General features: G+C 51.3%; 1 protein-coding gene across 7 annotated transcripts in view; it reads left to right on the top strand.

Annotated features, from left to right (window-relative positions):
* The window catches only part of ODF2 (outer dense fiber of sperm tails 2), a 35,198-nt gene extending 9,265 nt beyond the window's left edge, over positions 1-25,933 (top strand). For 5 of the 7 annotated variants that reach the window (XM_044264772.1, XM_044264770.1, XM_044264767.1 and 2 more), the window contains 17 exons: positions 934-1,104; positions 1,946-2,106; positions 2,847-2,976; positions 3,570-3,701; positions 9,255-9,326; positions 11,186-11,257; positions 11,379-11,495; positions 12,141-12,326; positions 12,733-12,842; positions 14,338-14,473; positions 17,978-18,088; positions 18,186-18,290; positions 19,285-19,443; positions 20,743-20,843; positions 22,882-23,044; positions 23,503-23,628; positions 24,691-25,933. In XM_044264772.1, the coding sequence (XP_044120707.1) occupies positions 934-1,104; positions 1,946-2,106; positions 2,847-2,976; positions 3,570-3,701; positions 9,255-9,326; positions 11,186-11,257; positions 11,379-11,495; positions 12,141-12,326; positions 12,733-12,842; positions 14,338-14,473; positions 17,978-18,088; positions 18,186-18,290; positions 19,285-19,443; positions 20,743-20,843; positions 22,882-23,044; positions 23,503-23,628; positions 24,691-24,879 (2,241 nt within the window). In that variant the 3' untranslated portion in view covers positions 24,880-25,933. The other 2 variants (XM_044264768.1, XM_044264774.1) reach the window with 2 other exon arrangements.
* Positions 25,934-26,608: the final 675 nt, after the last annotated feature.

The raw sequence follows: 26,608 nt of genomic DNA, 5'->3' as shown, positions 1-26,608 counted from the left end.
TTTCTCTCTGGAGTTTTACAAGCAAAGGATTATGTAGCTTTACATAAACTTTTCAGAGGGGCACATGCATTTGATTTAAAAAATACGTTTTTATGCTGATGCCTTTAAATGTTCTTCAGATGTCATACCTTTTGACCTCTATTTAGTATGCATTTCTAATACTATTTTTCTCTGCAACCAAAGTAATACTGATTAGCCCTAAAAACTTTATTTCTTATCATCATTTATCAAATTTATCACATACTGTCATATACCAAATTTACCCACTTGTCCCTAAAATACTTTTCATAGCAGATTTGGGTTACCCGCAGCTCTCCACTGTCACGCATTCGCATTCACTTAAAAGACTCCTGACTGGGGCGCCTGGGTGGTTCAGTGGGTTAAAGCCTCTGCCTTTGGCTCACATCATGATCCCAGGGTCTTGGGATCAAGCCCCACATCGGGCTCTCTGCTCAGCGGGGAGCCTGCTTCCTCCTCTCTCTCTGCCTGCTTCTCTGACTACTTGTGATCTCTGTCTGTCAAATAAATAAAATCTTAAAAAAAAAAAAAAAGTCAAAGTTCTAAAAAAGAAAAAAAAAAGACTTGTGACTAATTTCCCTTTTCCCGTAGGTATATGAAAACATCTATTGCCCCAAACTTTGGCCAGCTTGGGGTGTTATTAGTATTTTTGCCCATACTGTTCTACCCTTTGTCTTAAACTTGACATTGTAACACGGGGTTATTTCTTGGTGGAGAATCTTCAGAACCCTCGTGTGATCACGGGTAGGTAACGTCCCATCGAGAGGGCCCGGTGCCCTGTGCGTCCCGCGGTCCCTGTGGCCGGGCCCTCAGCGGTTTAGCTCTTCCTGCCTCCAGTGGACAAGCAGGTGCGCTGGAACCCGTGCTCGCGGCCTTGCCTTATGAGTTCACGTGTCTCTCCCTCCTCTGCATCAGAATCCACCTCATTGTCTGGAGATCACGCCACCATCTTCAGAAAAGCTGGTCTCAGTGATGCGGTTGAGTGACCTCTCTACGGAAGATGACGACTCGGGTCACTGTAAAATGAACCGTTATGATAAGAAGATTGACAGTCTAATGAACGCGGTTGGTTGTCTCAAGTCTGAGGTGAGGGGGGTGGGGGCCGGAATAGCTCGCGCCCTGAGGATGTGACACACCGCCCAGGATGGCTTCCTTGGGTCTGTCCGCCTGCGGGCCTCCCACACTTCTCGGTGGGCTGCCCAGGGCTTCACATGCCTCTGAGGAGGTAGCCCGGGCAACCTGGGCCCCCTCCATCGAGCACTTAGCCCAGAGCCCGGCTCTGACCCCACCCAGTGCCTCTGTACGGATGCCCCTGGTTTGACTTGTCACAGCCGTAGATGAAGCCCGTGGTGGTATCGTCCCCTATTTAGAGGCGACGTGACTGGGACACTGGGACCTGTGTTTCTCATTCTACACAACAGTTTAAAAAGACAGCAGAGCCCCAAAGAGGCCAAGGAAGTTTGGCCTCAGTTGGTGGGCTGCATCTTTGGGCGGGATCAGGGCAAGGGACCCATGTCTTGACAGCTGGCGTGGCCCGTGTCTCCAGTCCCCCGCCCTGCATTCGGGGCTCACAGGCCCACCTGGAGAACCCGGGGCTGGCTGCCTGGCAACAGCCCTTTCTCCAAAGCCCGCAGGGCGCGGGTCTTTTTGTGACATCTTGCTGTGGTCTGCCAGCCGAACCACGGTTTGTATCCTGGCTCGGTCCCCAGCCGGCACGTCCGCCACTCGGGCTCTCTGTACTTGGTTTTTCTCAGTGACAGTGAGAACAGTGTTCACCGAGATCAACCGAGATTGCGCCCCACAGGACCCAAGTGCCCGTGTGTCTGTCAGTCGGAGGTGCCCTTAACTGGTCCAAAGCCACAGGCCTAGCAATGTGGCGGCAGAGGAGCCTCCCCTCAGAGGCCCCTGCCTGCGTGCTCCCGCACAGGTCAAGATGCAGAAGGGTGAGCGCCAGATGGCCAAGAGGTTCCTGGAGGAGCGAAAGGAGGAGCTGGAGGAGGTGGCCCATGAGCTGGCCGAGACCGAGCACGAGAACACGGTGCTGAGGCACAACATCGAACGCATCAAGGAGGAGAAGGACTTCACCATGTAAGGCGGCCCTGCCCTGGAGTACGTTCTGCCCGCCCGGCCACCCCAGGCGCCGGCCCCGGGTCACAGTGTCGCCCAGGCTTCACAAGCTAGTGATTCAGTGGTTCACGCTGTGAGGACAAGGACCCAATAGGGTGCCGTGGGGGCAAGGCAGACTTTCTGGAACCAGCGACATTTAAAGAGAGCCCTGCAGGGGGGTCAGGAGATAGGCAGTAGGTGTTGGGTAAGAAAGCATGTGGGGTCTCGAGTGAAAAGCCCCAAGGGGGGAATTGGCGAAAGCAGGCCACGGTGAGGAGAGGGGCGGGCAGAGGGCAAGGGGGGCCGTGGAGGTTGGCAGGGGCCATTCTCAGCAGTGGCTCTAGGGAGTTCGCATCGAGGAGCCATGGAAGGGTTTCCAAAGCTGGGAGTGTTGGGGGGACAGCCGTGGCTCCGGGCTGAAGAGCGGATGGGACGGCTCCGAAGCAGATCTGAAGGTGGGGGTTACGAGGCTGTGGCGGTGGCTGGGGACAGGGGTGATGCTAGTGGCTGAGAGGCGAGCAGGGCCATGGATGGCATCATGTCAGCTGAGGTGAAAGCCCTGCTCTCGTGCCCAGGTCGCCTTCCAGGAGCCCCCCCGCCCCCCCGCCACTGTTCCCTGACCGGGAGATGAGCCCCGAAGGGCATTGTGAGGCGAGCCTCAGAGCTCTGGGCGGGCAGGGGCCTAGGAGGGCTCACAGAGCACTGATTCTTTCTGGCCCCAGGCTTCAGAAGAAACACCTCCAGCAGGAGAAGGAGTGCCTCATGTCCAAGCTGGTAGAAGCTGAAATGGATGGGGCTGCTGCTGCCAAGCAAGTCATGGCCTTGAAGGACACTATCGGGAAGCTGAAGACGGTGGGTGGCAGGCAGGGGACTGAGCCCAGAGGCGGGCAAGTTGCAAGCTGGGGAGGGGTCTTTACGCAGTCATCAGGCTGACTTTATGACATCTGCAGGCCAGGGGAGGACACAGTGACTCCTCAGCCCCCACCCCCACTCTCACTTCCGGGGCCTGATCCTTGAGGATGACCTCTGGTGGCCAGGGTCTTTGAGGAGACCTCGTCATGGGTCTCCTGGGATCACAGTGAGTCAAGGCATAAGTCTGATTCCTGCAAGTGTCAGCCACAGTTTGATTCCTGCAAGTATCGGCCACCAGGTGTCTTCCTCCACTTCCTCCAGGAAGCCAGCCCTGACTGCACTTGCCCACCCTCAGCCCCCAGCCCTTCTCCCCACTTGTTGCTCTCAGCTGACTGAGCACCTGCTCCCATCCTGGGTCCATCTGCTCTGGGAAGCCTGCCCGTGAACCACGACCACCCCATCTGCGGCCCCGGACACAACTTGGGGCTTTCTCCCTGGACTTCCTGGCACCCGCACCTCTTAAGAGGGGCCTTCCTCCACGCCTTCCTCCCTTCTCCCTCTGTACCTTGTAAGGTCTTCCTGCTGTCTTCCAGGAGAAACAAATGACCTGCACGGACATCAACACCCTAACGAGGCAGAAGGAACTTCTCCTGCAGAAGCTGAGCACATTTGAAGAGACCAACCGCACCCTCCGAGACCTGCTGAGGGAACAGCACTGCAAAGAGGTGAGCTTCTGGCCTTGACCGCCGCGGTGACCCAGAGGCATGGCAGGCCTGTCTGCTCTGAGCCTCAGCTCCTCCCCTGTGACATCAAGAAGGTACTCTCTGTGTCTCCCCTGAGAGGGCTGTGGGAAGACGTGATGGGGCTTCCCGTGAAGTTGGGGGCACCTGGCAGAGGGCGCTGCCTTAGCTGTCAAAGCTGGAGCTGGGGGCAGCGGAAGGACTGGTGGCAGGGAATGGCTCGGTCCTTGCTTCAACAGAGGATGGCTCGGGGGTGACAGACGGTAGCACTTTGTTTTCTTAAAAAAGATGTGGGTTCCTGACGATACTCTGTGTTAGCGAATGATTCTGGAAAGACCCATGGTAAAACAGAGTCTCCCTGTTGGGTTCAAACAAAAGAAAGACCGTAGTGTGGTGTTCTTGTGTTTTTTGTTTGTTTGTTTTTTAGCATTGCCAACTTCTTGTTTGGATTTAAAAAATTAGTATTTAATATATATTTTAAAAATTTATTTATTTATTTGACACAGAGAGAGATCACAAGTAGGCAGAGAGGTAGGCAGAGAGAGAGAGAGGGGAAGCAGGCTCCCTGCTGAGCAGAGAGCCCAATGCGGGACTCGATCCCAGGACCCTGAGATCATGACCTGAGCCGAAGGCAGCGCCTTAACCCACTGAGCCACCCAGGCGCCCCCATTAATACCTGTTTAATGTCTGGCTCAGTGTTCTTGGATGGGCAAGTTTTAACCCTCCTGGGCCTCAGCTTTCCCACCTGTAAAACGGGAAGGCGGTCGTCTTCCGCGTGGCGTCCTGTGAGGACAAGGTTGAGGGAGAAGCATACTGCTCGGCACCCAGCACGTGCTTGGTAAATGGTAGGTGGTCAGTGCTGCTGCTATGGTCCTGGGACTGTGGCCCCCAGAAAACCTCTTCATACGCAGTTTTTTCTCTTTTGACCCCTTAGCTTCTCCTGTCCTGGAATTCCAGAATCTCCCTTTAGAGATGAAGGATCAGCCAATTTGGACTCCTACCCATAGCAGGAGCTCCGTGTTCAGTCCAGGCTCCTACCTCGTCCTCCCCATGGGCCACTTGGGACAGGACCTCCTGCCCGCACATCTTGGTGCCTGCTAAGGACGCTTGTGGAGTCCATTGGCTTAGGCCCAGTTCTGCCACTTCTGGCTGTGCGATCTCACACAGCTCCCCTCGCTTCTCCCAGCCTCGATCTCCTCTTCTGAAAATGGGCGTGGTGGTAGTACATGGCTCCTTAGAATGGGGGACTTGGTGAGACTGTTGGTTTGTGTGGTGTCCCTTGGATGTTCAGAAGACACGGCATTAAGGACAGTGAGAGCAGCTTCCGGCCTAAGCTTTCGTCCTGTGTTTGCCTCCCTGTTGCTAGAGAAATCACAATGCTGGCTTCTCTCCGCTCCCAGTCCTGTTCTGGCTTATGCAGGGAACATTGAGCCTGAGAGGAAAAGGGAGAGCAAGCCCCTCTCTAGGGAAGAATACAGAAGGTTCACAGGCACAGCCTGTTGGGAAGATGGGCAAGGGGGAGCAGCATTTGGCGGAAGAGAGAACTCAGTGGCTGATAAACATATGAGTAAATAGAAAAATGCAAGCTAGGGGCGCCTGGGTGGCTCAGTGGGTTAAGCCTCTGCCTTTGGCTCAGGTCATGATCTCAGGGTCCTGGGATCGAGTCCCACATCAGGCTCTCTGCTCAGCGGGGAGCCTGTTTCCTCCTCTCCCTCTGCCTGCCTTTCTGCCTACTTGTGATCTATCTCTCTGTGTCAAATAAATAAATAAAAACTTGTAGAAAAAGAAAAGAAGAATGCAAGCTAGAACAGTGGGAGTCTTGCTGGCAAAGACTGGCCTGCCGCCCAGGGCCCCCTGTCCTGCCTGTAGCCTTGCAAATCTGCGCAGGCATTTTGTAGGTCATTTCAGCTCACAAGCCTGGCCCCGGCATTCCTCCTCTTTGTGTCAGCCCCAGAGACATGTACGTGCCCAGCCCAGACCAGTCCATTACTGCACTGTTTGCAGTTGTGCAACCCGCAGGTGAACATCACCCAGAGGCCATGCGTGGGAGAGGTTAAAAATGCAGTGGCAGGCCGCCTGGCTGGCGCAGTTTGTGAAAGTCGCCCCCTTCCGCTCAGGTCAGGATCCTGGAGTCTCAGAATCGAGTCCTGCATCATGCTCCCTGCTCAGCAGGGAGTCTGCTTCTCCCTCCGAGCCTCTGCCCTCTCATGCTCTCTCTCTCACTCAAGTAAATAAATAAAATCTTAAAAAAAAAAATGCATGGGGTGCCTGGGTGGCTCAGTGGGTTAAGCCTCTGCCTTCGGCTCAGGTCATGATCTCGGGGTCCTGGAATAGGGTCCTGCGTCAGGCTTTCTGCTGGGCAGGGAGCCTGCTTCCTCCTCTTTCTCTCTTGTCTGCCTGCCTGCCTTTCTGCCTACTTGTGATCTCTCCCTGTCAAATAAATAAAATATATATATTTTAAAGATTTTATTTCCCAGGCGCCCCAAATAAATAAAATATTTATTTTAAAATATTTTTTAAATAAAATATTTTTAATAAAATGCGGTGGCATGCTAGAGAGAAGGCAGGTTACTGGCGGCTGGGGGAGGGGGACAAAGAGATTGCTTTAACAGGTATAGGCTTTCCTTTGGGATGATGAAAATGTTCTGGAACTGGCGAGTAGTTGATGGTTGCCCAACATTGTGAATGTACCATGTGCCACTGAATCTTACACTTAAAAATGGTTAAAATGGGGCGCCTGGGTGGCTCAGTGGATTAAGCCGCTGCCTTCAGCTCAGGTCATGATCTCAGGGTCCTGGGATCGAACCCCACATCGGGCTCTCTGCTCAGCAGGGAGCCTGCTTCCCCCTCTCTCTCTCTCTGCCTGCCTCTCTGCCTAAAAAAAAAAAAAAAAAAAAAATGGTTAAAATGGGGCACCTGGGTGGCTCAGTGGGTTGGGCCACTGCCTTCTACTTGGGTCATGATCTCAGGGTCCTGGGATCAGGTCCCGCATCGGGCTCTCTGCTCGGTGGGGAGCCTGCTTCCCTCTCTCTCTCTCTGCCTGTCTCTCTGTCTGCTTGTGATCTCTGTCTGTCAAATAAACAAATAAAATCTTTAAAAAAGGTTAAAATGGCAAGGTTTACATTTCATTTTGTTTTAAGATTTTATTTATTTATTTGGGAGAGAGAACTTGCAAGCACAAGTGTAGGGGCGGGGAAGGACAGAGCAAGAGGCAGACTCCCTGCTGAGCAGGGCACCTGATGGAGGGCTCAATCCCATGACCCTGGGATCATGACCTTAGCTTCATGAAGGCAGATGCTTAGTTAACTGAGCCACCCAGGCACCCCCAGCAAGGTTTATGTTATGAATCTTTAACCACAATTAAATTAATAATGCAATATGCCAAAAAACATTGAGTTGTGCATTTTATTTTATTTTATTTTAAAGATTTTATTTATTTATTTGACAGAGATCACAAATAGACAGAGAGAGAGAAGGGCTCTCTGCTGAGCAGAGAGCCCGATGCAGGGCTTGATCCCAGGACCCTGAAATCATGACCTGAGCCGAAGGCAGAGGCTTAACCCACTGAGCCACCCAGGCGCCCATTTTTTTATTTTTTAATTCATTTTTCAAGGATTTTATTTATTTGATAGAGCGTGCATGCACAAACAGGAACAGTGGGAGATGGAGAAGCAGGCTCCCAACGAGCAGGGAGCCCAACACGAGGCTCGATCCCAGAACCCTGGGATTATCATCCGACCAAGAGGCACGCACCTAACCAAGCAAGCCACCCGGGTGCCCCAAGTTAGCATTTTTTTTTTTTTTAAAGATTTTATTTATTTATTTGACAGACAGAGATCACAAGTAGGCAGAGAGGCAGACAGAGAGAGAGAGGAAAGTAGGTTCCCTGCTGAGCAGAGAGCCCGATATGGGGCTCGATCCCAGGACCCTGGGATCATGACCTGAGCCATAGGCAGAGGCTTTAACCCACTGAGCCACCCAGGTGCCCCCCAAGTTAGCATTTTAAATGGGTGACTTGTATGTATTTGAATTTTCATCTCAATGAAGTTGTTTGGGTTTTTGCTTGTTTTTAAGGTTTTATTTATTTGTGAGAGAGAGAGAGAGAGAACAAGCAGGGGGAGCAGCAGGCAGAGGGAGAAGCAGGCTCCCTGCCAAGCAAGGAGCCTGATGTGTGGGACTCGATCCCAGGACCCTAGGACCCTAGATTCATGACTTGAGCTAAAGGCAGATACTTATGTATCTGTACATGCGGGGATTCTTGTTGTTGTTGTTGTTGTTTTAAAGATTTTATTTATTTATTTGACAGAGAGAAATCACAAGTAGACGGAGAGGCAGGCAGAGAGAGAGAGGAAGGGAAGCAGGCTCCCTGCTGAGCAGAGAGCCTGATGCGGGACTCGATCCTAGGACCCTGAGATCATGACCTGAGCCAAAGGCAGAGGCTTTAACCCACTGAGCCACCCAGGCGCCCCTTTGTTTTGTTTTTTTAAGATTTTTTTTAAAAATTTGGGGCTCAGTCAGTTAAGCATCTGCCTTTGGCTCAGGTCATGATCCCGGGACCCTGGGATTGAGTCCCATGTTGGGCTCCATGCTCAGCAGGGAGCCTGCTTCTCCCTCTGCCTGCTCTCCTCCTACTTGTGTTCTCTCCCCCTTCCTCTCTCTCTGATAAACAAATGAATGAACTCTTTTTTTTTTTTCAAATGAATGAACTCTTAAAAAAAAGATTAAATTTTTTTTTTTTAAAGATTTTATTTATTTATTTGAGAGAGAGAGACAGTGAGAGAGAGCATGAGCGAGGGGAAGGTCAGAGAGCGAAGCAGACTCCCCATGGAGCTGGGAGCCTGATGTGGGACTCGATCCCGGGACTCCAGGATCACGCCCTGAGCCGAAGGCAGTCGTCCAACCAACTGAGCCACCCAGGCGTCCCAGATTAAAAAATTTTTTAATCTTAAGAGTCATTCACTCTACCCACTGAACCAGCCAGTTGCCTCTCAATAAAGCTGTTTTTAAAAAAATCAAGTTGTCAGGGCAGGCTCAGTTGGTTGAACATCTATCTTTAGCCCAGGTCCCAGTCCCAGGATCCACCCCCACGTCAGGCTCCCCGCTCAGTGGACAGTCAGCTTCTCCCTCTGCCCTTCACCCTGCTTATGCTCTCTCACACACAATTAAATAAATAAAATCTTTTAAAAAATTTTTAAAAAATCAAGTAGTGGCTCAAAAATATAATATGTTAAAAAATACAATATGTTATCATTTTGGTAAAATCACCCATAGATCCTTTCTTCCCACCCCCAAAAGATACCATTTCTCTAGGTGTAGCGATATGTAAATGCGCGGAGAAAGGACGGGCAGGACATTCATCAAATGAGTAACAGTGGAGTGGGGTTTGGAGGTGGACAAGGGGACTTTAGCCTTACTGGTTCACTGAATATTACGAGATTGCAATTTATTTATGACCCCTATATTTTAGAAAAGGTAAGGAATCCAGACATCTGGCTTCATTGCTTAACCTCTTGTCTCTCGCTGTGTCTTCCTTTGAAGGATTCGGATAAGCTGATGGAGCAACAAGGAGCACTACTCAAACGGCTGGCGGAGGCGGACTCAGAGAAAGCGGTAACACAGCGCCCCCTGCCGGCTCTAGTGGCTTATAGGCAACAGTACGCAGAGGGGCGGGCCAGGAGCAGCTGCGCTGGAGCCTCGCTCTGACATTTCTTTGGGTCTTAGTTTCATGATCTGTAAGATGGGCTGATGTCTCCTATCCCGCCTGCTCCACTGGGTTTGTCTAGCTGATACCTTGGGAGCTTGAACCAGCATGCTGAGCACAACATGAGGGACGCTGCCGCTGCGGCTGCATTGATCAACTATCAGCGTCTGTTCCTTGAACTGCTTTCTTTGTGTTATGGATTAAAAGCCATCAAAAGATTCAGACTCTTTGACTCAACAATTCCAATTCTAGGAATCTCTCCCAAGACAGCACACTTCAAAGTCCAGTCCATGGAACCCTCAGTTCCTCACCATGTTAGTGGTTGCCAGAAACAAACGTAGCGAGTGATGGGAGACCAGATAAACTGGGAAACAGGCTGACCTGTACAAAAAAAGTTCACTGAATTAACTCCAAAACCTTTTGGAACAATTGAGGTATTCATGGCCAAGCGAGTCTCCGAGAGAGGAGGAGGATGGAGGCCATGTTTCCCACGTGTGGCCCTCGGCTCTCAGGGCCCCACCCAGTGGGAGATTTGGCAGTGAAGGAGATAATGCCCAAATCTGTATTCCCAGTGTGAGAGGCTGGGAATCAAATTATGATAAGCTAGTAAATTGAAACTTTAAGCTGCTGTTTCAAAAGAAGTAGAAGATTTACTCACATTATGGTAAGTGTAGGATTGTAGGTTGTGGAACAAAATATGCATGAGACTTTTTAATATATTTTAACAGTGGTTCTCTTTGGCTGGGGTATTATGAGGATGCTTTAGCATTTTTGTTTTGTTTTTCATTGGTTCCCCCAGCTAACGTTATTCTATTTATTTATTTATTTTTAAAGATTTTATTTATTTATTTGACAGACAGAGATCACAAGTAGGCAGAGAGAGAGGGAGAAGCAGGCTCCCTGCCGAGCAGAGAGCCCGATGTGGGGCTTGATCCCAGGACCCTAGGATCATGACCTGAACCAAAGGCAGAGGCTTTAACCTGCTGAGCCACCCAGGCGCCCCTATTTATTTATTTTAACATTTATTTATCTGAGATAGCGAGAGCGCATGTGTGAGCTGGGGGAGGGTGCAGAGGGAGAGAATCTTGAAGCGGGCTTGCCACTGAGCGCAGAGCCTGCTGTGGGGCTCAGTTTCAGTGACTTGAGCTGAAAGCAAGAGTCAGACTGCTTAACTGACTGAGTCGCCTAGGTGCCCCTATTTATTTATTTATTTATTTATTTTAAAGATTTTATTTATTTATTTGTCAGAGAGAGATCACAAGTAGATGGAGAGGCAGGCAGAGAGAGAGAGAGGGAAGCAGGCTCCCCGCTGAGCAGAGAGCCCGATGTGGGGCTCGATCCCAGGACCCTGGGATCATGACCTGAGCTGAAGGCAGCGGCTTAACCCACTGAGCCACCCAGGCGCCCCTATTTTTTAATTATTATTAATATTATTATTTAAGTAAGCTACACGGCGTGGAGCCCAACACGGGGCTTGAACTCATGACCCTGAAAAAAGACCTGAGCTGAAATCAAGAGTTGGACGCTTAACCGACTGAGCCACACACCCCTCACATTACTTTAAATTGCAAGACCAGTAACATGTCTGTTGTCTTAAATATTTAATACAGATATTGGGTGCTTCCTGCCAAGATCTCTGTGACATGGGCTGGTGTGTTCGGGACCTTGGGCCCTGGGGGCCGGGCGCTCACAGGAGTGGCTGTTCCCCCACTGGGCCCGGCTTGCTTGCCCTTCTCCGGGAGCTCAGAGCCCTGTGTGTTCTCTCTAGCGCCTGCTGTTACTCCTGCAAGACAAAGACAAGGAGGTAGAAGAGCTACTCCAGGAAATACAATGCGAGAAGGTACCATCCCTTATGGTTGCTGCTCCTTACGGGCCAGTAGAGCTTGGTGTGCAGAGTGTGTACTGGAGCCAGAGACGTGGGTTCAAATGCTGGCTCTGTCGCTTTCTCCATCTCTCCAAAGGCTCAAGCAAAGACCGCATCGGAGCTTTCGAAATCCATGGAGTCCATGCGTGGGCATTTGCAGGCCCAGCTCCGGTGCAAGGAGGCAGAGAACAGTCGCCTGTGCATGCAGATCAAGGTACCTGCCCACCCCACAGGTGGGGCAGGAGGGGCTGGGGCGTGGCAGTCCCAGGGCGGTGGGCCCCACTCAGGAAGGCTTTGCCCCGACAGTTTATGGAGCATTGGCTGCCAGTGCACTCGGTCTGTGGAGAGATTCTGGGACAGTGGCAAGGGTAGTGGGCCCTGGAGTGGCCCAGGCACTCCCCCTGGGTGCCCTTCCCTGCAGTGACCAGGTTGGGTGCCTTGACCCAGAGCCAACCACTTAATCCCTTAGGCCCTCTGGTCTCATAACTCCCTCGGGGGAGGGAACGGTTTCAAATGCTGCTCACCTTCATGAGCCAGGGACCCTCTGAATTCACGGCTCTGCTGAAGAGAGACTTCTAACCACAGAGCTAGGAGTTGAAGGACAAATTCCAGGATGGAGTTCTGTCCTAACATTCAGCCCCGGTGGGTTCAGCGATCTGGAGATGCCACGGGGCGCTGGGAATGACCCCCATCCCAGGGCCTGCCTTTTGAGGGCACTAAGCCCCCACACAGTTGGTGACCCATATTTTCTCTCTCCCTCTTCCTCACCGCTTCTTTTCCCTGGTCCCCCTTCCCCCCTCTCCCCTTCATTCTTGTCTCCCTCCACCCCCGCCACCTGCTTCTGGCCCTGCGCTCCCAGAACCTGGAGCGCAGTGGGAACCAGCACAAGGCAGAAGTGGAGGCCATCATGGAGCAGCTGAAGGAATTAAAGCAAAAGGGAGACCGAGACAAAGAAACCTTAAAGAAGGCCATCCGAGCCCAGAAGGAGCGAGCTGAGAAGAGCGAGGAGTATGCCGAGCAGCTGCACGTGCAACTTGCCGACAAGGTGGGGGGGCCTTCCCTGAGGGCGGCCGGCGCTGGAGGCCGGGGGTGCTGGCTCGGCTGTGATCAGAGGGTGATGGCAGGAAGGGGGACCATGCTGGGGAGTGGGGAGGCAGTGGGTGAAAAGGAGGGGAAAAGGAGGGAAGCTGGGTGAGCGGCTGGCCGTAGCCGCTGGAGGGGACAGTTGAGCCTTGTCAGTATCATGCACGGGAATGACCGTTAAGGAAGGCTTTGCAAACAGAGTGCATCTGATTGCTGGAAATCTAGAAGTTTCTGCTGAGTTCGGTCACCCCTGATGCTCTCTGGAAAGGGACCGCAGGGGTGAGGAGTCATCCGGGTGAGCCGGGCACCCAGGTCCCTTGGCCTAGCACTGTCGCCGGGCTGACAGGTCCTGTTGTCCCCTGTTCTAGGATCTTTATGTCGCTGAAGCTTTATCCACTCTGGAATCATGGAGGAGCCGCTACAATCAGGTTGTGAAAGACAAGGGAGACCTCGAGCTGGAAATTATCGTCCTGAATGAGTACGTGTGTTAGGCAAGGGTGCACGGGCTGATGGAGGGAAGCGGGTGCATGGGGCGGGGAAGGGGCCTGGCAGCTGAGGCAGGGTCCCGGCGCCCTTAGGGCTGCCGGGTGGCCTTGCCCACCAGGGGCTGTACTGGGTTGAGGGGTTGGCAGCCCTGGTCGGCGCTGTGGAGGGGGCTTGGCCTCCACGCACACAGAGGGCTGGGAGCCACTGGAAATGCCCCTATCTTCTCTTTGTTGTCTGCCCAGTGACAGCAGTCGGTAGGTCAGAGTAGGGGGCAAAGGTGGCCTCCAGTTGTAGGGGACTGAACTCACACCTTTCTCACCACTGGGGACCAGGGACCATTCAGACATTCTCAGTGTCCTCTACAATCATGTACTCACTTATTTGAAAAGTATTTCAGAGCGTCTGCTCTGTACCAGGCTGTGTGCTGGCCTTGGGGGTCACCACAGAGACGAGACAACCACATTCCCTGCCCTCATGGAGTGAACCCTGCGCTCTGATCGAGAACACCAGGCCACAGAGACCCGGCCGCCAGGGGCTCTGGGCCAGTCACGGGGGGAGCTCATTGAAGTGTCTTTTGCTGGATGCAACTCAGTTTAGCAAACATTCTGAGAAGCTGCTGTTGTGTCGGGCCCTCTGTCAGCTGCCAGCCTCCTAGGGTTCTCTGTCCGGTAGGAGAAGACACATAATGAAGGTAGAAGGATCCATGGTATGGAGGGGAGGGATTGGGGAAGAGATGCTCTGAGGAGGGAAGTCTTCGCTGGGTTTCTAAGCATGAGGAGGAATTTGCCAGCTCGAACGTGACCTGCGTGCTCGCACCTGCTCTGTGCTTAGCACGTATTCGCTGAACGAACCGTGACTGATCATTCCTGAGAGCACACACTGTGTCAAGGTTCTGTGTGGGGCCTGTGGTCACGATAAGCATCTGCAAGCCCAAATGCTCCTGTGGGGCCACGGTCTCTGCTGCCAGATCACAGCCCTGCTGAGTGACTGGGGGGTTGGGGAAGGGAGTGAGGGCACGTGAGCACCTGACTTCTTTCCCTTCCCGTCTGTGCGAGGGGAACGGTCACACACGTGAACAAGGGAGAGGAATGTTGGGGGGTGTCCCTGACCACCCAGCCTGGGAGTTCTGTCCTAACTTAAAGACCTGCTGGGCTGAGAGATCCAAGGGGGGCCCATGGAGAGTTGAGAAGGGACGCATCTCTGGTTCTTGTCTTCTTGGCCTTATGGGAGGATCAGAACACAGAAGGCTTCTGGACAGGATGGTATGGGAGACAGACATAAAGGCTGAAAGAAGGGGATCGGTATGTGGGACCGCCACAGCGGCAGTCCCAGGCCAGAGCAGGGCAGCGGAGTGGAGAGTCAGGAACAGACAGGGCGCCACGAGGTGGCACTGGAGGAACACTTGGCCCCACTCCACACAAAGACCCGGGCTTCTCAGAACCCACATAACACTTCTCTTTGTTTGCTTGCTCTCTGCGACCTACCAGCCGGGTGACAGATCTCGTAAACCAACAACAAACGTTGGAGGAGAAGATGCGGGAAGATCGGGACAGCCTGGTGGAGAGATTACACCGGCAGACGGCTGAGTACTCCGCGTTCAAGCTAGAGAACGAGAGGCTGAAGGTCTGTAGTGAGAGCGGGGCCCGCACCACGGGTGGAGGGCAGTGGGTCCCCTGACGGGGCACTCCGGACGGACTCCCAGAAATACTCAGGGGTCTTTGGCGGGCCTGGGGGCAGTGACATGAGTAGGAGGGTTTGCACTGGAATCAGAAAGGCCTGGATTCGGGGCGCCTGGGTGGCTCAGCCGGTTAGGCATCTGCCTTCAGCTCAGGTAATGATCTTGGGGTCCTAGGATCGAGCCCCATGTCGGACCCTCTGCTCTGTGCGGAGTCTGCTTCTCCCTCTCCCTCTCAAGTATATAAATAAAATCTTTAAAATAAAGACATAAATAAAGGCCTGGATCAAGTTCTGACCACCTTTCACTAGCGGCTAGCCCTGGGTAAGATAGTTTATCCTCTGTCACTGTGGTTTCTTAGTGGGAGGAAAGGAGGCTCTGATGAGGTGAGGTAATGTGTGTGAGACGCTTAACATGGACACCCAGCCCGTGTGCGTCAACACAGCCGACTGGAGGTGGGCACTGACTCCGGGGGGCTGCTGTCCCCTTGACGTGCATCCATTTCTCTAACCTCCCAACCTCCCGATAGTCTCTACTTTATAGAATAAGGAACCAGACTTAGAGACGGGTCATGTTTGTTGCTGAGATTGTGCCTAGGAAGTGTTGGCGTTAAGATCTGGAGCCCAGTCTTGTTCTGGAGCTCCTGGTCAAGACCACTGGCTCTACAGCCTTTCATGTTTCAGAGCCAGGCCGGCTCTTCTTAACGGATCTGGACAGTCCAGTCTAGGTTTATTTATTTAAAAAAAAAATTTTTTTTTAAAGATTTTATTTATTTGACAGACAAGAGATTACAAGTAGGCAGAGAGGCAGGCAGAGAGAGGAGGAAGCAGGCTCTCTGCTGAGCAGAGAGCCCGATGTGGGGCTCGATCCCAGGACCCTGGGATCATGACCTGAGCTGAAGGTAGAGGCTTAACCCACTGAGCCACCCAGGCGCCCCTATTTTTAAAAAAATTTTATTTTCAAGGGGCACTTGGGTGGCTCAGCTGGTTAAGCATCTGCCTTCGGCTCCGGTCATGATCCCAGGGTCCTGGGATCGAGCCCCACATTGGGCTTCCTGCTCAGCAGGGAGCCTGCTTCTCCCTCTGCCTGTCGCTCTCCCTGCTTATGTTCTCTCTCTCTGTGTCAAATAAGATCTTTTAAAAAAAAATTATTTTTAAGTAATTTCTACATCCAGCATGGGACTTGAACTCACAACTCCGAGATCAAGAGCCTCTACTGACAGAGCCAGGTGCCCTCGGTTTATTCCTTTTTACTGATTTATTTGTTAAGTGTGACATAGGGAGAGGTACAACATTCTAGAATTTTCATGAAGTGGACACATTTTGTCCATCACCCACCCTGACCCAAACCTTACTAGCATCACCTGGCCTCACCTGCTTAGAAATAACACATGCAAAGGTGACTGTCCTCCCGACTTCAGTCCGCACAGAATTTCTTACCTGTTTTTGAATTCCGTACCTGGCTTTCATTCAGCCTCTGTCTGTAAACGATCCGTGCTTTGCAGCAGGTCTCAGGGTCCGTGCTGTCTGGCCTGGCGCTGTAGGACCACAGCACGCTACATTCATCCCTCTTGTCAATGGACATTTGACTTGTACAGTATCTTCGTACATTTTCAGGCATACCTATTTGGGATATTTTCGCAAGTTAAATACCTTGAGTTAGAATTGCTGGTCGTCAGACGGTGAGCCTAAGTTCAGCTTTGGTAGATGTTGCCGTAGAATAGGCAGGTATACAAAGTTGCACCCCCACCCAGGGTATGCGAGAGGTAACAGTTGCTCTGCGTCTCCTCCTGTCTCCTGGGGGTATTGTCAGTCCTTCTCATTGGAGCCATTCTGGTGGGAGGGGCGGCCGCTCCTCTGCGGTAGTGAGGTTGCTGGGAAATGAAAGGCAGCCTCTATGCCTAACAAGTGGCTGGGGGATTCGTTGCAGCATGTGTGTCTGTGGCACATAATACAGTGTGGCTGTCGAAAATGGTGTCTCTGGACGTGTATTGTCTTAGATCGTGTTCTCCAGGAAGAGTGGAAAATATTACAGAACTGTGATACAGAAGTGGTGCTCTTTGGGAACTCCAAATACATCTCTTCCAGGTTCCCCCCCCCCCATACGAATATAGATACTGAAACATGTACACACCCATTATTCTGCAACTTACTTTTCTCACTCACCCATAAATCATGGCTATCTTTATCTGTTTTTTGTTTTTGTTTTTTTTGTTTTTAGCTTTATCTCTTTCAAATGACTACACATTATTTTATTGTATTGACATACCATGATTTCTTTCATTGCATCTACGAAGGTGAACATTGAGGTTGTAGGGAGGACATCTATCGACTTGAGAAGTAGGGCAGGGAATTGCTACTTGCAAAGCAGTAAATACAAACCCATTTTTGTTGAAAAAAACAATAATAAAGTACCTGCTCAGCTAGGACAGCCATCAGGCAAGGCATCAGGCATCATTGGTCTTACCTCCATTGTCTTTTTTTTTTTAAGATTGATTTATTTATTTTAGAGAGAACACGAGCAGGGGGAGGGGCAGAAGGAGAGGAGGAGAGAGAATCCCAAGCCAATTCCCCACTGAGCAGGGAGTCTGACTTATGGCTCCATTCCACGATGGTGAGATCATGACCTAAGCCAAAACCAAGAGTCAGATGCTTAACAGACTGAGCCACCCAGTTGCCCTCCACCTCCATTTTCTTTCATGGTCCTATATTGCTTTTGTAGTAAGGACAAGAAAACATAGGAGTTGCTTATTTGTATCTACAGCTGACCCTTGATACCCGCCTTTGAACGGTGTGAGTCCACTTATATGTGGATTTTTCTTTTTTTATAAATACAGTTTAGTACTGTAAGTGTATTTTTTCTATGATTTGCCTAACATTTTCTTTGCTTTAGCTTCCTTTTTTTTGTTTTGTTTTAAAGATTTTATTTATTTGACACAGAGAGAGGACAGGCAGGGGGAACAGCAGGTGTAGGGAGAGGGAGAAGCAGGCTCCTCACCGAGCAGGGAACTAGATGCGGGGCTCAATCCCGGGACCCCGAGATCATGACCTGAGCCCAAGGCAGACACTTCACTGACTGAGCCACGCAGGCGTCCCTTTAGCTCACGTGTTCTGAGAGTACAGTATGTGATCCACAGAGCACACAAAATATGTGTTAATCAACTATACGTGTTATTGGTAAGGCTTCTGGTCAACAGTGGGCTGTTAGTATTAAGTTCTGAGGGAGTCAAAGTTACAGGTGCGTGTTCGCTTGTGGGGGAGGTTGGTGGCCCTCCGTTCATTGTTCCCGGGTCAGTTCTGAGGTTGCCCGGGCACCTGTCTGAGGAAAACTGCTGGTGTGGGTTTGAGTAGGCGCTTTTCCCTTGGCCAGCCCCTCGGAGTGAGGGGTGGGCATGGGATGGCCGCCTGCTCTGGGGACCTTCCTGTGGCTGACTCAGTAGCTACCCCTTCCAGGCCAGCTTCGCCCCGATGGAGGACAAGCTCAACCAGGCGCACATCGAGGTGCAGCAGCTGAAGGTATCGGTTAAGAACTATGAAGGGATGATCGACAACTATAAGAGTCAGGTAGGCGGCTGCCCAGGACGTTACCCTCTCCTAGGAGGGGTTGGGCTGTAAAGGTGTGTCTCACAGAAACCGGGTGCAATGCTTTGCTGGTCCCCAGGTGATGAAGACCAGATTGGAGGCTGATGAAGTGGCTGCCCAGCTGGAACGCTGTGACAAAGAGAACAAGATCCTTAAAGATGAGATGAACAAAGAGATCGAAGCGGTACTGCTCCCCTCGCTTGCTCTCTTCCCCCACCCAATCCCATGTCTGTCCCCCTCGGCTGCCTGTGAGTCTGCCTGATTTGGACCAGCAAGATAGACGAGTTTTCTCATTGCTGGGCTCGTCCCCACTACCGTGCCCGTGCTCGCTCGCTCGCTCTCTCTCTCTTTCTCTCTCTCTTCTGCTTTATTCCTTTATTCCTTGTTTTGCTTTATTCCTTTTCCTCCTGGTTTTTTCTTACTCCGGTTTCCTTAAAATATACCTCCTGCTTCAGCATCCAAGTGGATTCAGATGCTCAGATCTGCCAGGTCTTAGGCATTTCCTGTTTTGTTCTACGTCAACCCAAAGATGTGCCTCCCATCCCCCTCCCGCTTTTCCCCAGAAAGCCTTATTCTCCAGCTAAAGGGCTTATCTTAGTATTAACCTAGGAGAAGGGCTGAGTGCAGGCCCAGCCACTCCTGTGTTACAAAGCCTTGGGCAAATCCTTGCCCCATCCAGTCCTCAGCCTCCTTGTTAATACAGGGATGGACTAAATCACCGAGTTCTGACCTCCTCCTCCGAACTGTGGCATTGGGATTGCCTTCCTATGGGCTTTGGAGTTGGACTGGACCTTCATCCTGGCTCTGTCCGTTTCCTGCTGGGCAACCTTAGGGAAATGACTTCGTTCCTTTGATCCTTGTGTTGGGACAACAGCTCCCACTTTATAGGTCTTTGTAAGAATTAACTGAGAGAGCCTTTAGCACAGGGTCTGGGTCCTGGGGTTTGCTCTGTGGTTGCCATTGTTATTCAGTGACTAAAGGAGTGGCAGGCTCTGAAAGCCATTTGGGGGTCAAGTGTGTACCTCAGAGAATAGCTGGACACCCTCAGTGGCGTTTGGGGAGGGTGGGCCCTCTTCAGGGGACCGAGGGTGGCCCTGCCCTAATCCCAAAGGACTCTGCCTGACCCCACCCGCAGCAGGACCCTTCCCAATGGCGGGCTTTTCTCTCCCCCACTCCAGGCCCGTAGGCAGTTCCAGTCCCAGCTGGCTGACCTGCAGCAGCTGCCCGACATCCTTAAGATCACAGAGGCCAAGCTGGCAGAGTGCCAAGACCAGCTGCAGGGCTATGAGAGGAAGAACATCGACCTCACGGCCATCATATCAGACCTGCGCAGCCGGGTAAGGGACTGGCAGAAAGGGTCCCACGAACTGGCGCGAGCAGGGGCCCGCTTACCGAGATGAGCTGCACGCCCCCCCCAAGGGAGGACCACTTCCTTTTTCTTGGCTGCCGCTTTCTGAAAGGAGTGAGCTATCATCAGTGCTGTGAAATAAAAGTCTGGTGTGCCAAATGCCTTGTGTTTGCACAAAGTGATTGTAGTTATAGGAGCCGTCACTCTCCTGTGTTGCCGCACCCCGCCCCCACCAAGTCTCCACCCCATTCTGCTCTGTCGCTGTGCTCGGCCACGCCCCCAGGGGAGACTCCGCCTCCCACCCCGCCCTCTGTGTGCTCTTTTCCACCTTTCTCTTGCTTCAGCTGCCTTTCACTACTCTTACCAGACCCACTGCCTGAGGTTCTGACGCGAAAGAGGGCTCCCTTCCTCCCAGAAGCAGTCTGTCCCTGGGTGACTAGAATCCTGCCTATGGTCTAAGAGACTATGTACCTCTCCTTTGCAGGGCAAGGCCCTTCCCTTCTCTTGATCTGCCAGGTCGTAATAATAAAAGTAGCTGTCATTTCTTGAGCACAGAGTTTGTGCTCCGGTATTGTCTCATGTAATTCTCCCAGAAACTTGAAAATGTGGATACTGTTTTCTCTCATTTTCCAGAAAGCAGTCCAAGGCATAGGGGCATAATTTCCTGAGGTCACAGAGTTGATGCTTAGTGAACAGGGTTTGGAACCCAGCCAGCTCCACCTGCTGCCCGAGCCTGTGTTCTCAGTCCCCTTCAGTTGCCTGCCCTCTCTTGAGCCTGAGAATTCTGAGGGCCTTTCGAGCCTGGTATCTGAGGCTTTGGCTTACGGCAGCCCTCTGAAGAACCAATCAAACTCGCCAACCTAAAAGACTTGCTAGGTTTCCTGTGGCCTTGCGTGTCCTTGTCCCCATTCAAAGAGAAAATGAAATCAGCGGTGCCAACAATGTAACTGGTAAAGCTCCGTGGCACATCGTGTGGGCCAGTTAAACCTGCCATCTGCTTCCGCCTTCTCATGTCTGCCCCGGATCCCACCGAGTGGCTTCTGATCAAGAAAGTGTCACTGTGGTTCATGGGGATCAAACCTGGCTTCTCTTCGTGTGGGGCAAGCCTTCACGGGAGTTGGGCCTAACCTGTCCCTCCTCTCTCTCCTCCAGGTTGTGCGTGGAGACTTGGGATGCCTGCTGAGGGCGGCACGGCCCTCTCCTGGGTGTGGATGACAGGTCCTAGTGGGAAGGGAGGGCTGCACCGGGAAGTTCCTTCATAAACAGGTCTGTGTTCCTGTCATTTTAGATCGAACATCAGGGGGACAAGCTGGAGATGGCAAGAGAGAAACACCAGTCTTCCCAGAAGGAAAATAAACAGCTGAGTCTGAAGGTGGATGAACTGGAGAGGTTAGAGGCACTTGGTCCCATCTCTGTCCTCTTCCTAGGACCTGAGACTTTCAGCCACTTAGCTGCTTTGTGCTTAGTGTGCAGAAGTGTTTGAGGGACTCAAGGCCCTGGAAGGTGCAGGGCAGACCTCAGAGGAAAAGCTGCTTCCATTATAGTGGTAAGCGCTGTGGGAGAGAGGAAGGCAGTCTCTTGACTAGGGGACGCTCCAGGAGAAGAGGGGTCAAGTTCAGACCACCCACAGGCTCCATGTACCAGAAAGGCACACTTCACCTAGCAAACCAGTAGGACCAGTATGCGGCTACTAGGGGGCATCCCCCCCGCTCCCCATCCTCCTTCCCCAAGACCTTTCCGATCTGATTCTTCTGTTACCTGCGGACTGTTGGAGGCAGTTAGGGGAAGAGTGCAGTTTTTGGAGTCAGAAGCCCTGGACTTGAGTCTCAGCTTGGCCCCTTAACCTATCTGGTGAGCTTGAGCAAATCCTTGAACCCTTTTGAATCTCTGTTGACTCATCTTGAGAAAGGGATCAAGGGAGGGATAAGAATCTAGCTCATGAGATTACTGTAAGTCTTCCATGAGGCCTTCCTCAAAGGCCTTAACACATTATCTGGCATAGGGAAGTGCACTGTATTAATGTGTTGCTATATTATAGTTGCTATTATTCCCCCCGCTCCGCTTTTTTTTTAAGTAGCCTCTGTGCCCAGCATGGGGCTTGCACTCACAACCCTGAGACCAAGAGTCGCACACACTACCGAGGGAGTTGGCCAGGTGCCCCTACTATTATCCCAATTTTATTTATTTATTTTTTTTTATTTATTTGAGAGAGAGAGACAGTGAGAGAGAGAATGAGCGAGAAGGTCAGAGAGCGAAGCAGACTCCCCATGGAGCTGGGAGCCTGATGTGGGACTCGATCCCGGGACTCCAGGATCACGCCCTGAGCCGGAGGCAGTCGTTTAACCAACTGCGCCACCCAGGCGTCCCCTATTATCCCAATTTTAAATATGAGGAAACTGAGCATGGAGAGAGGTGAAGTGACTTGCCCAAGGTGACACAGCTGGTATCTGGCAAAGCTGTATGTAGGCCCCTGACTGTCCTCCTCCGGAGCTTTTAGCATCTGTAAAATGAGGGCTGGAGCCTTAGTTTCAGAGCTGAAAGGCCTCTGGGATGTCATGACCGCCCAGGTGGCTCGTGCAGTCTGCATGCGGGGACTTAAGCCAGCGGGTCTCCTGGGCTCTGTCTGTGCTCTGCTCTGCTGGCCGCCAGTATGCAGCTGGACCAACAGGACTTACAGAGCTTGCAACTGGAAGATATTCCGGGAGTGCCGTGGGGACCACGTGTGCATATCAGAATGGTCACTGCAGCCTGTGGCGGCTTACATCCATGGTAGGGTGGTCCAGCAGAAGTCCCTTTGCTGAGGGGGCAGCAGCGAACAGAAGCCGAGGGCATAGGTTTTAGTGACAAACCTGCCCCCTGTGCTGACCTTGGGCCAATGACGTTAGCTCTCAGTGCCTCAGTTTCTTCATCTGTAGAGTGGGGATAACGGCAACCGTGGTTTTGTTGTTTGTTTTTTTTTTGTTCTGTTTTACAAGTGGCAATTTTATTTGTCCTCTATACATTTTTTTAAGGTTAAAATTTTAATTCTAAAGGAATATATTTTAATCTTATTCTAGAAACTTCCTTCTCTCTTAACCATTCTCCCACCTGCATAAGAAACAAATTAATTGCATTTGTGAAACATTGTATAACTTCTAAATTTTAAGTTCAATACAAGGTGCCATGTTACCTGTGCTAACAGGCACGCTCAGTTGGCTCGACTGCCCAGCTCGCCCGCCCACTCTTCCCGCTCTTCAACTGGCTGTCTCGGCTGCTCAGCTCCCTGCCGTCCTGCTGATCAGCAGTTTCCTCTGGTTTATTCCTCTGGTTCCTTGGAGACTCTTGGCGTGATGAGAGCCCTGGTCCAGGGGTGACTGGCAGCTCCCTGGTGGGGTGGAACAGGACAGGAAGGGATATAAGCAGGATCTGATTAAGCACTTTCACCTAGGAAACTGGAGGCGACCAGCGCCCAGAATATCGAGTTCCTACAGGTGATTGCCAAGAGGGAGGAGGCAATCCACCAGTCCCAGCTCCGGCTAGAGGAGAAAACACGGGAGTGTGGGACCCTGGCCAGGCAGTTGGAGAGCGCCATTGAAGATGCTAGGAGGCAGGTCAGTCTCGATTCCTTTACTAACTAGCTCTGTGACCTTGGGCAAATCAGCTGACCTCTCTGGGCCTATTTCCCTATCTAAAAAATGGGCACACAGTAGTGGCACCTGCCTCATGAATTCGTTGTAAGGATCAAATGAGCAATTACTGTAAAGGATTTAGCCCTTTATTCACGATGGCTTGTTCAGTTCAATTGGGACTTATTAAAAACTCCCAAGCCTGCGTGGGACTCCGCCGAGTTTACCACAGCTCAGATGATGACTCATGGAGTGTGGGGAAGGGGCAGGTAGAATGGGCTGCAGAAGTCCCCGTAGTTAGCTCCTGCCCCGGGGCTCCTGGGAACCATCCATAGCGATGTGCAAGGGCTGTCCGTGAGACCAGAGTGGGAGTGGCCCAGGCTTCACAGCCCATCGCTGCCCAGGTCAGGTAGGCCAGCCACACCTCTGTGTCTTCTGAGCAGGTGGAACAAACCAAGGAGCACGCAGTCTCCAAGGAGCGAGCCGCCCAGAGCAAAATCCTGGACCTTGAGACCCAACTGAGCAGGACCAAAACTGAACTCAGCCAGCTGCGGCGGAGCCGGGATGATGTGAGTCGGGTTGGAGGGTAGGGGGCAGGAGAGAAGGGAGTGAATTTAGATTTTAGCTTCCTGGGGCCGGCAGGACAAGGTTTTTGTTTGTTTGTTTGTTCTGTTTTTTTAAAGATTTTATTTATTTATTTATTTGACAGACAGAGATCACAAGGCAGAGAGACAGGCAGAGAGAGAGAGAGAGAGGGAGGAAGCAGGCTCCCTGCTGAGCAGAGAGTCCGACTCGGGGCTTGATCCCAGGACCCTGAGACCATGACCTGAGCCAAAGGCAGAGCCACTCTGAGCCACTCAGGTGCCTCTGGGCAAGGTGTATTTATGACTATGACACAGTTTTATTTTTCTCAAATCACTTTCCCATCCCTTCAGGATTTTCCAGGCAGATCCCTTTTTTTTTCTTAACCGCTTTGTTAGATATCATTTACATACCATAAAAGTCACTCATTTAAACTGTACAATTTGGGGTGCCTGGGTGGCTCAGTGGGTTAAGCCTCTGCCTTTGGCTCAGGTCATGATCTCAGGGTCCTGGGATCAAGCCCCGCATTGCCCTCTCTGCTCGGCGGGGAGCCTGCTTCCCCCTCCCCCCGCCTGCCTCTGCCTACTTGTGATCTCTGTCAAATAATTAATATCTTAAAATAAACTGTACAGGGGCGCCTGGGTGGCTCAGTGGGTTAAGCCGCTGCCTTCGGCTCAGGTCATGATCTCAGGGTCCTGGGATCGAGTCCCACATCGGGCTCTCTGCTCAGCAGGGAGCCTGCTTCCTCCTCTCTCTCTCTCTGCCTGCCTCTCTGCCTACTTGTGGTCTCTCTCTGTCAAATAAATAAATAAAATCTTAAAAAAAAATAAATAAATAAATAAACTGTACAATTTAGTGGTTTTTAGTATATTCACAGAGGTGTGCCATTATTGCCACAAGTTTAGAATATTTTCAGAAAGAAACCCCACAGCCAACAGCAGTCACTCCCAGTCCCCCCTCAGCGCGCCCTCAGTCCCTGGCAACCAGTGATCAAGACTCTGTTCTGGACATTTCGCACACTTGGCCTGTACTCCCGTTCTTCCTCCTAGGCTGACCGTCGCTACCAGAGCCGACTCCAGGACCTCAAAGATCGCCTGGAGCAGTCAGAGAGCACCAATCGCAGCATGCAGAACTACGTCCAGTTCCTCAAGTCATCCTATGCCAACGTGTTCGGGGACAGTCCCTACACTACCTACCTGACCAGCTCTCCCATCCGCTCCCGATCTCCTCCTGCCTAAGGCTGCCGGTCTTGGGCCAGGAGCCCGGATTGATGCCATGGGAACTGCGGAGGGGCCAAGCCATAGCCGGAAAGCCTGTTGCTTTCCTCTCGCTTGCACTGATGGAAGCGTGTTCAGGATCTTGTCTGAGCTACTGGCTTCAGTAAAGTCCCTAAAGCAGCGGGGCGGAGGAGGGGGGGCAGGAAGGACTTAGTTTTCGTTCCTCTGACAGAGTCATCTGATGGAGATTTTTTAATTTTTTTTTTTTTTTTTTTGACAAGCCTTAAATCTACTAATCTTAGGGTACCAGATTTTAACTCACCATGACTTTGCTCCTTCCTTCCCTGAGAAAATGATCTGGACTTTTTTTCCAGTTCCTTCACAGCCCTCCTCTTTTGAGGAATCTCTCTCTTGGGTTTTCTCTTCCCTGAACCAGCAGGAGCTATCAGCCCGAGGTCCTCACCACCCCTCCTGGGCTGTGAGCAGGTTCACTTGCTGTTTTCTGTCATGGGTTCGGTGGTTGCCCCAGTGCCACCCCCCCATGCCCTGTGGAAACCTCAGGTTCAAGTGTCCATGAGGCCGCATGCCCCATGCACTTCACAACAGACACTGAAGGGCCCATGTCGAGTGGCCTCTTCAAAGTGTAATCCCAGTCTCACTGATTTTTGTTTCTCTTTGCCAGGTTTGTATCTGTGGAATGCATTTATTCTGGAAATATGTGTGTTATTTTATAAGAAGCTTTTATAATCAATATTTAAGTCTCCATTGGATGATTTCCTTTACTCACCCCTTCCCTTTTCTAAAAATGATCAAGGAAAATGCTACAGGAGAGCCAGTAAACAAGTGCTTGGTGCCTGGGACACGAGGCTTCTCATTTTATTTTGGCCCAGGTCGGTTCTTCCTTGTGCACCTTCTTCACATCATAATCCTGTGAGATGACTGGAGGAAACAGTTTGTAAGGCACTGCTCAGTGTCCAATGGGATGGATAGGATGAAGAAAGGATGGGTATATGTTACTATTTTTAAAATATTAGTCTGGTTTTCTTTTTATAAAGATCTTATTTTGGGGGGTGCCTAGGTGGCTCAGAAGGTTAAGTGTCTATCTTCAGCTGGGGTCATGATCCCAGGGTGCTGGGATCAAGCCCGATGTCAGGCTTTCTGCTCAGCAGGGAGCCTGCTTCTCCCTCTCCCTTTGCCTGCTTGTGTTCTTTCTTTCTCAAATAAATAAATAAAATCTTTTTTAAAAAATGATTTTTTTAAAGATTTTGTTTTTAAGTAATCTGTACACCCATCATAGGGCTTGAACTCACAACCCTGAGATCAAGAGCTGTGTGCTCTACCAACTAAGCCAGCTAGGCACTCCTGTTAGCTGGTTTCTGAATGACAAGATTATGGGCTATTTTTATGCTCTTCACATTTTCCTGTATTTAAAAGAACAACACATTCTTTAGAGAGGTGAATGAATGGGGTACTGTGCTGAACCCTAACCTTTTTGTTTTAGCTGTTATTAGCCTTCTGGGTGATCCAGTCTTGTCCTGTCTACTCTAACCTGAGGACAAAACTCAGAGAATTCCCCTGTGTCCTCAAAAACAATGGGCCCACACAGGCGTCAAGATTCAGTAAATCTCCTTCCCCCTCAAATTTTTGGACATTTTGGAGTTTCCAGCTTTTAATTTTGCCAAGGGAGATCATTTGAAAAACAAGCACCAGCTATCAATGCCACAATACCCAGCCTGTTTTCATAGTCTTA

The sequence above is a fragment of the Neovison vison genome, chromosome 9, assembly GCF_020171115.1.
Source record: "Neovison vison isolate M4711 chromosome 9, ASM_NN_V1, whole genome shotgun sequence".
NCBI lineage: Eukaryota > Metazoa > Chordata > Mammalia > Carnivora > Mustelidae > Neogale > Neogale vison.
This window is presented reverse-complemented; position numbering and strand designations above follow the sequence as displayed.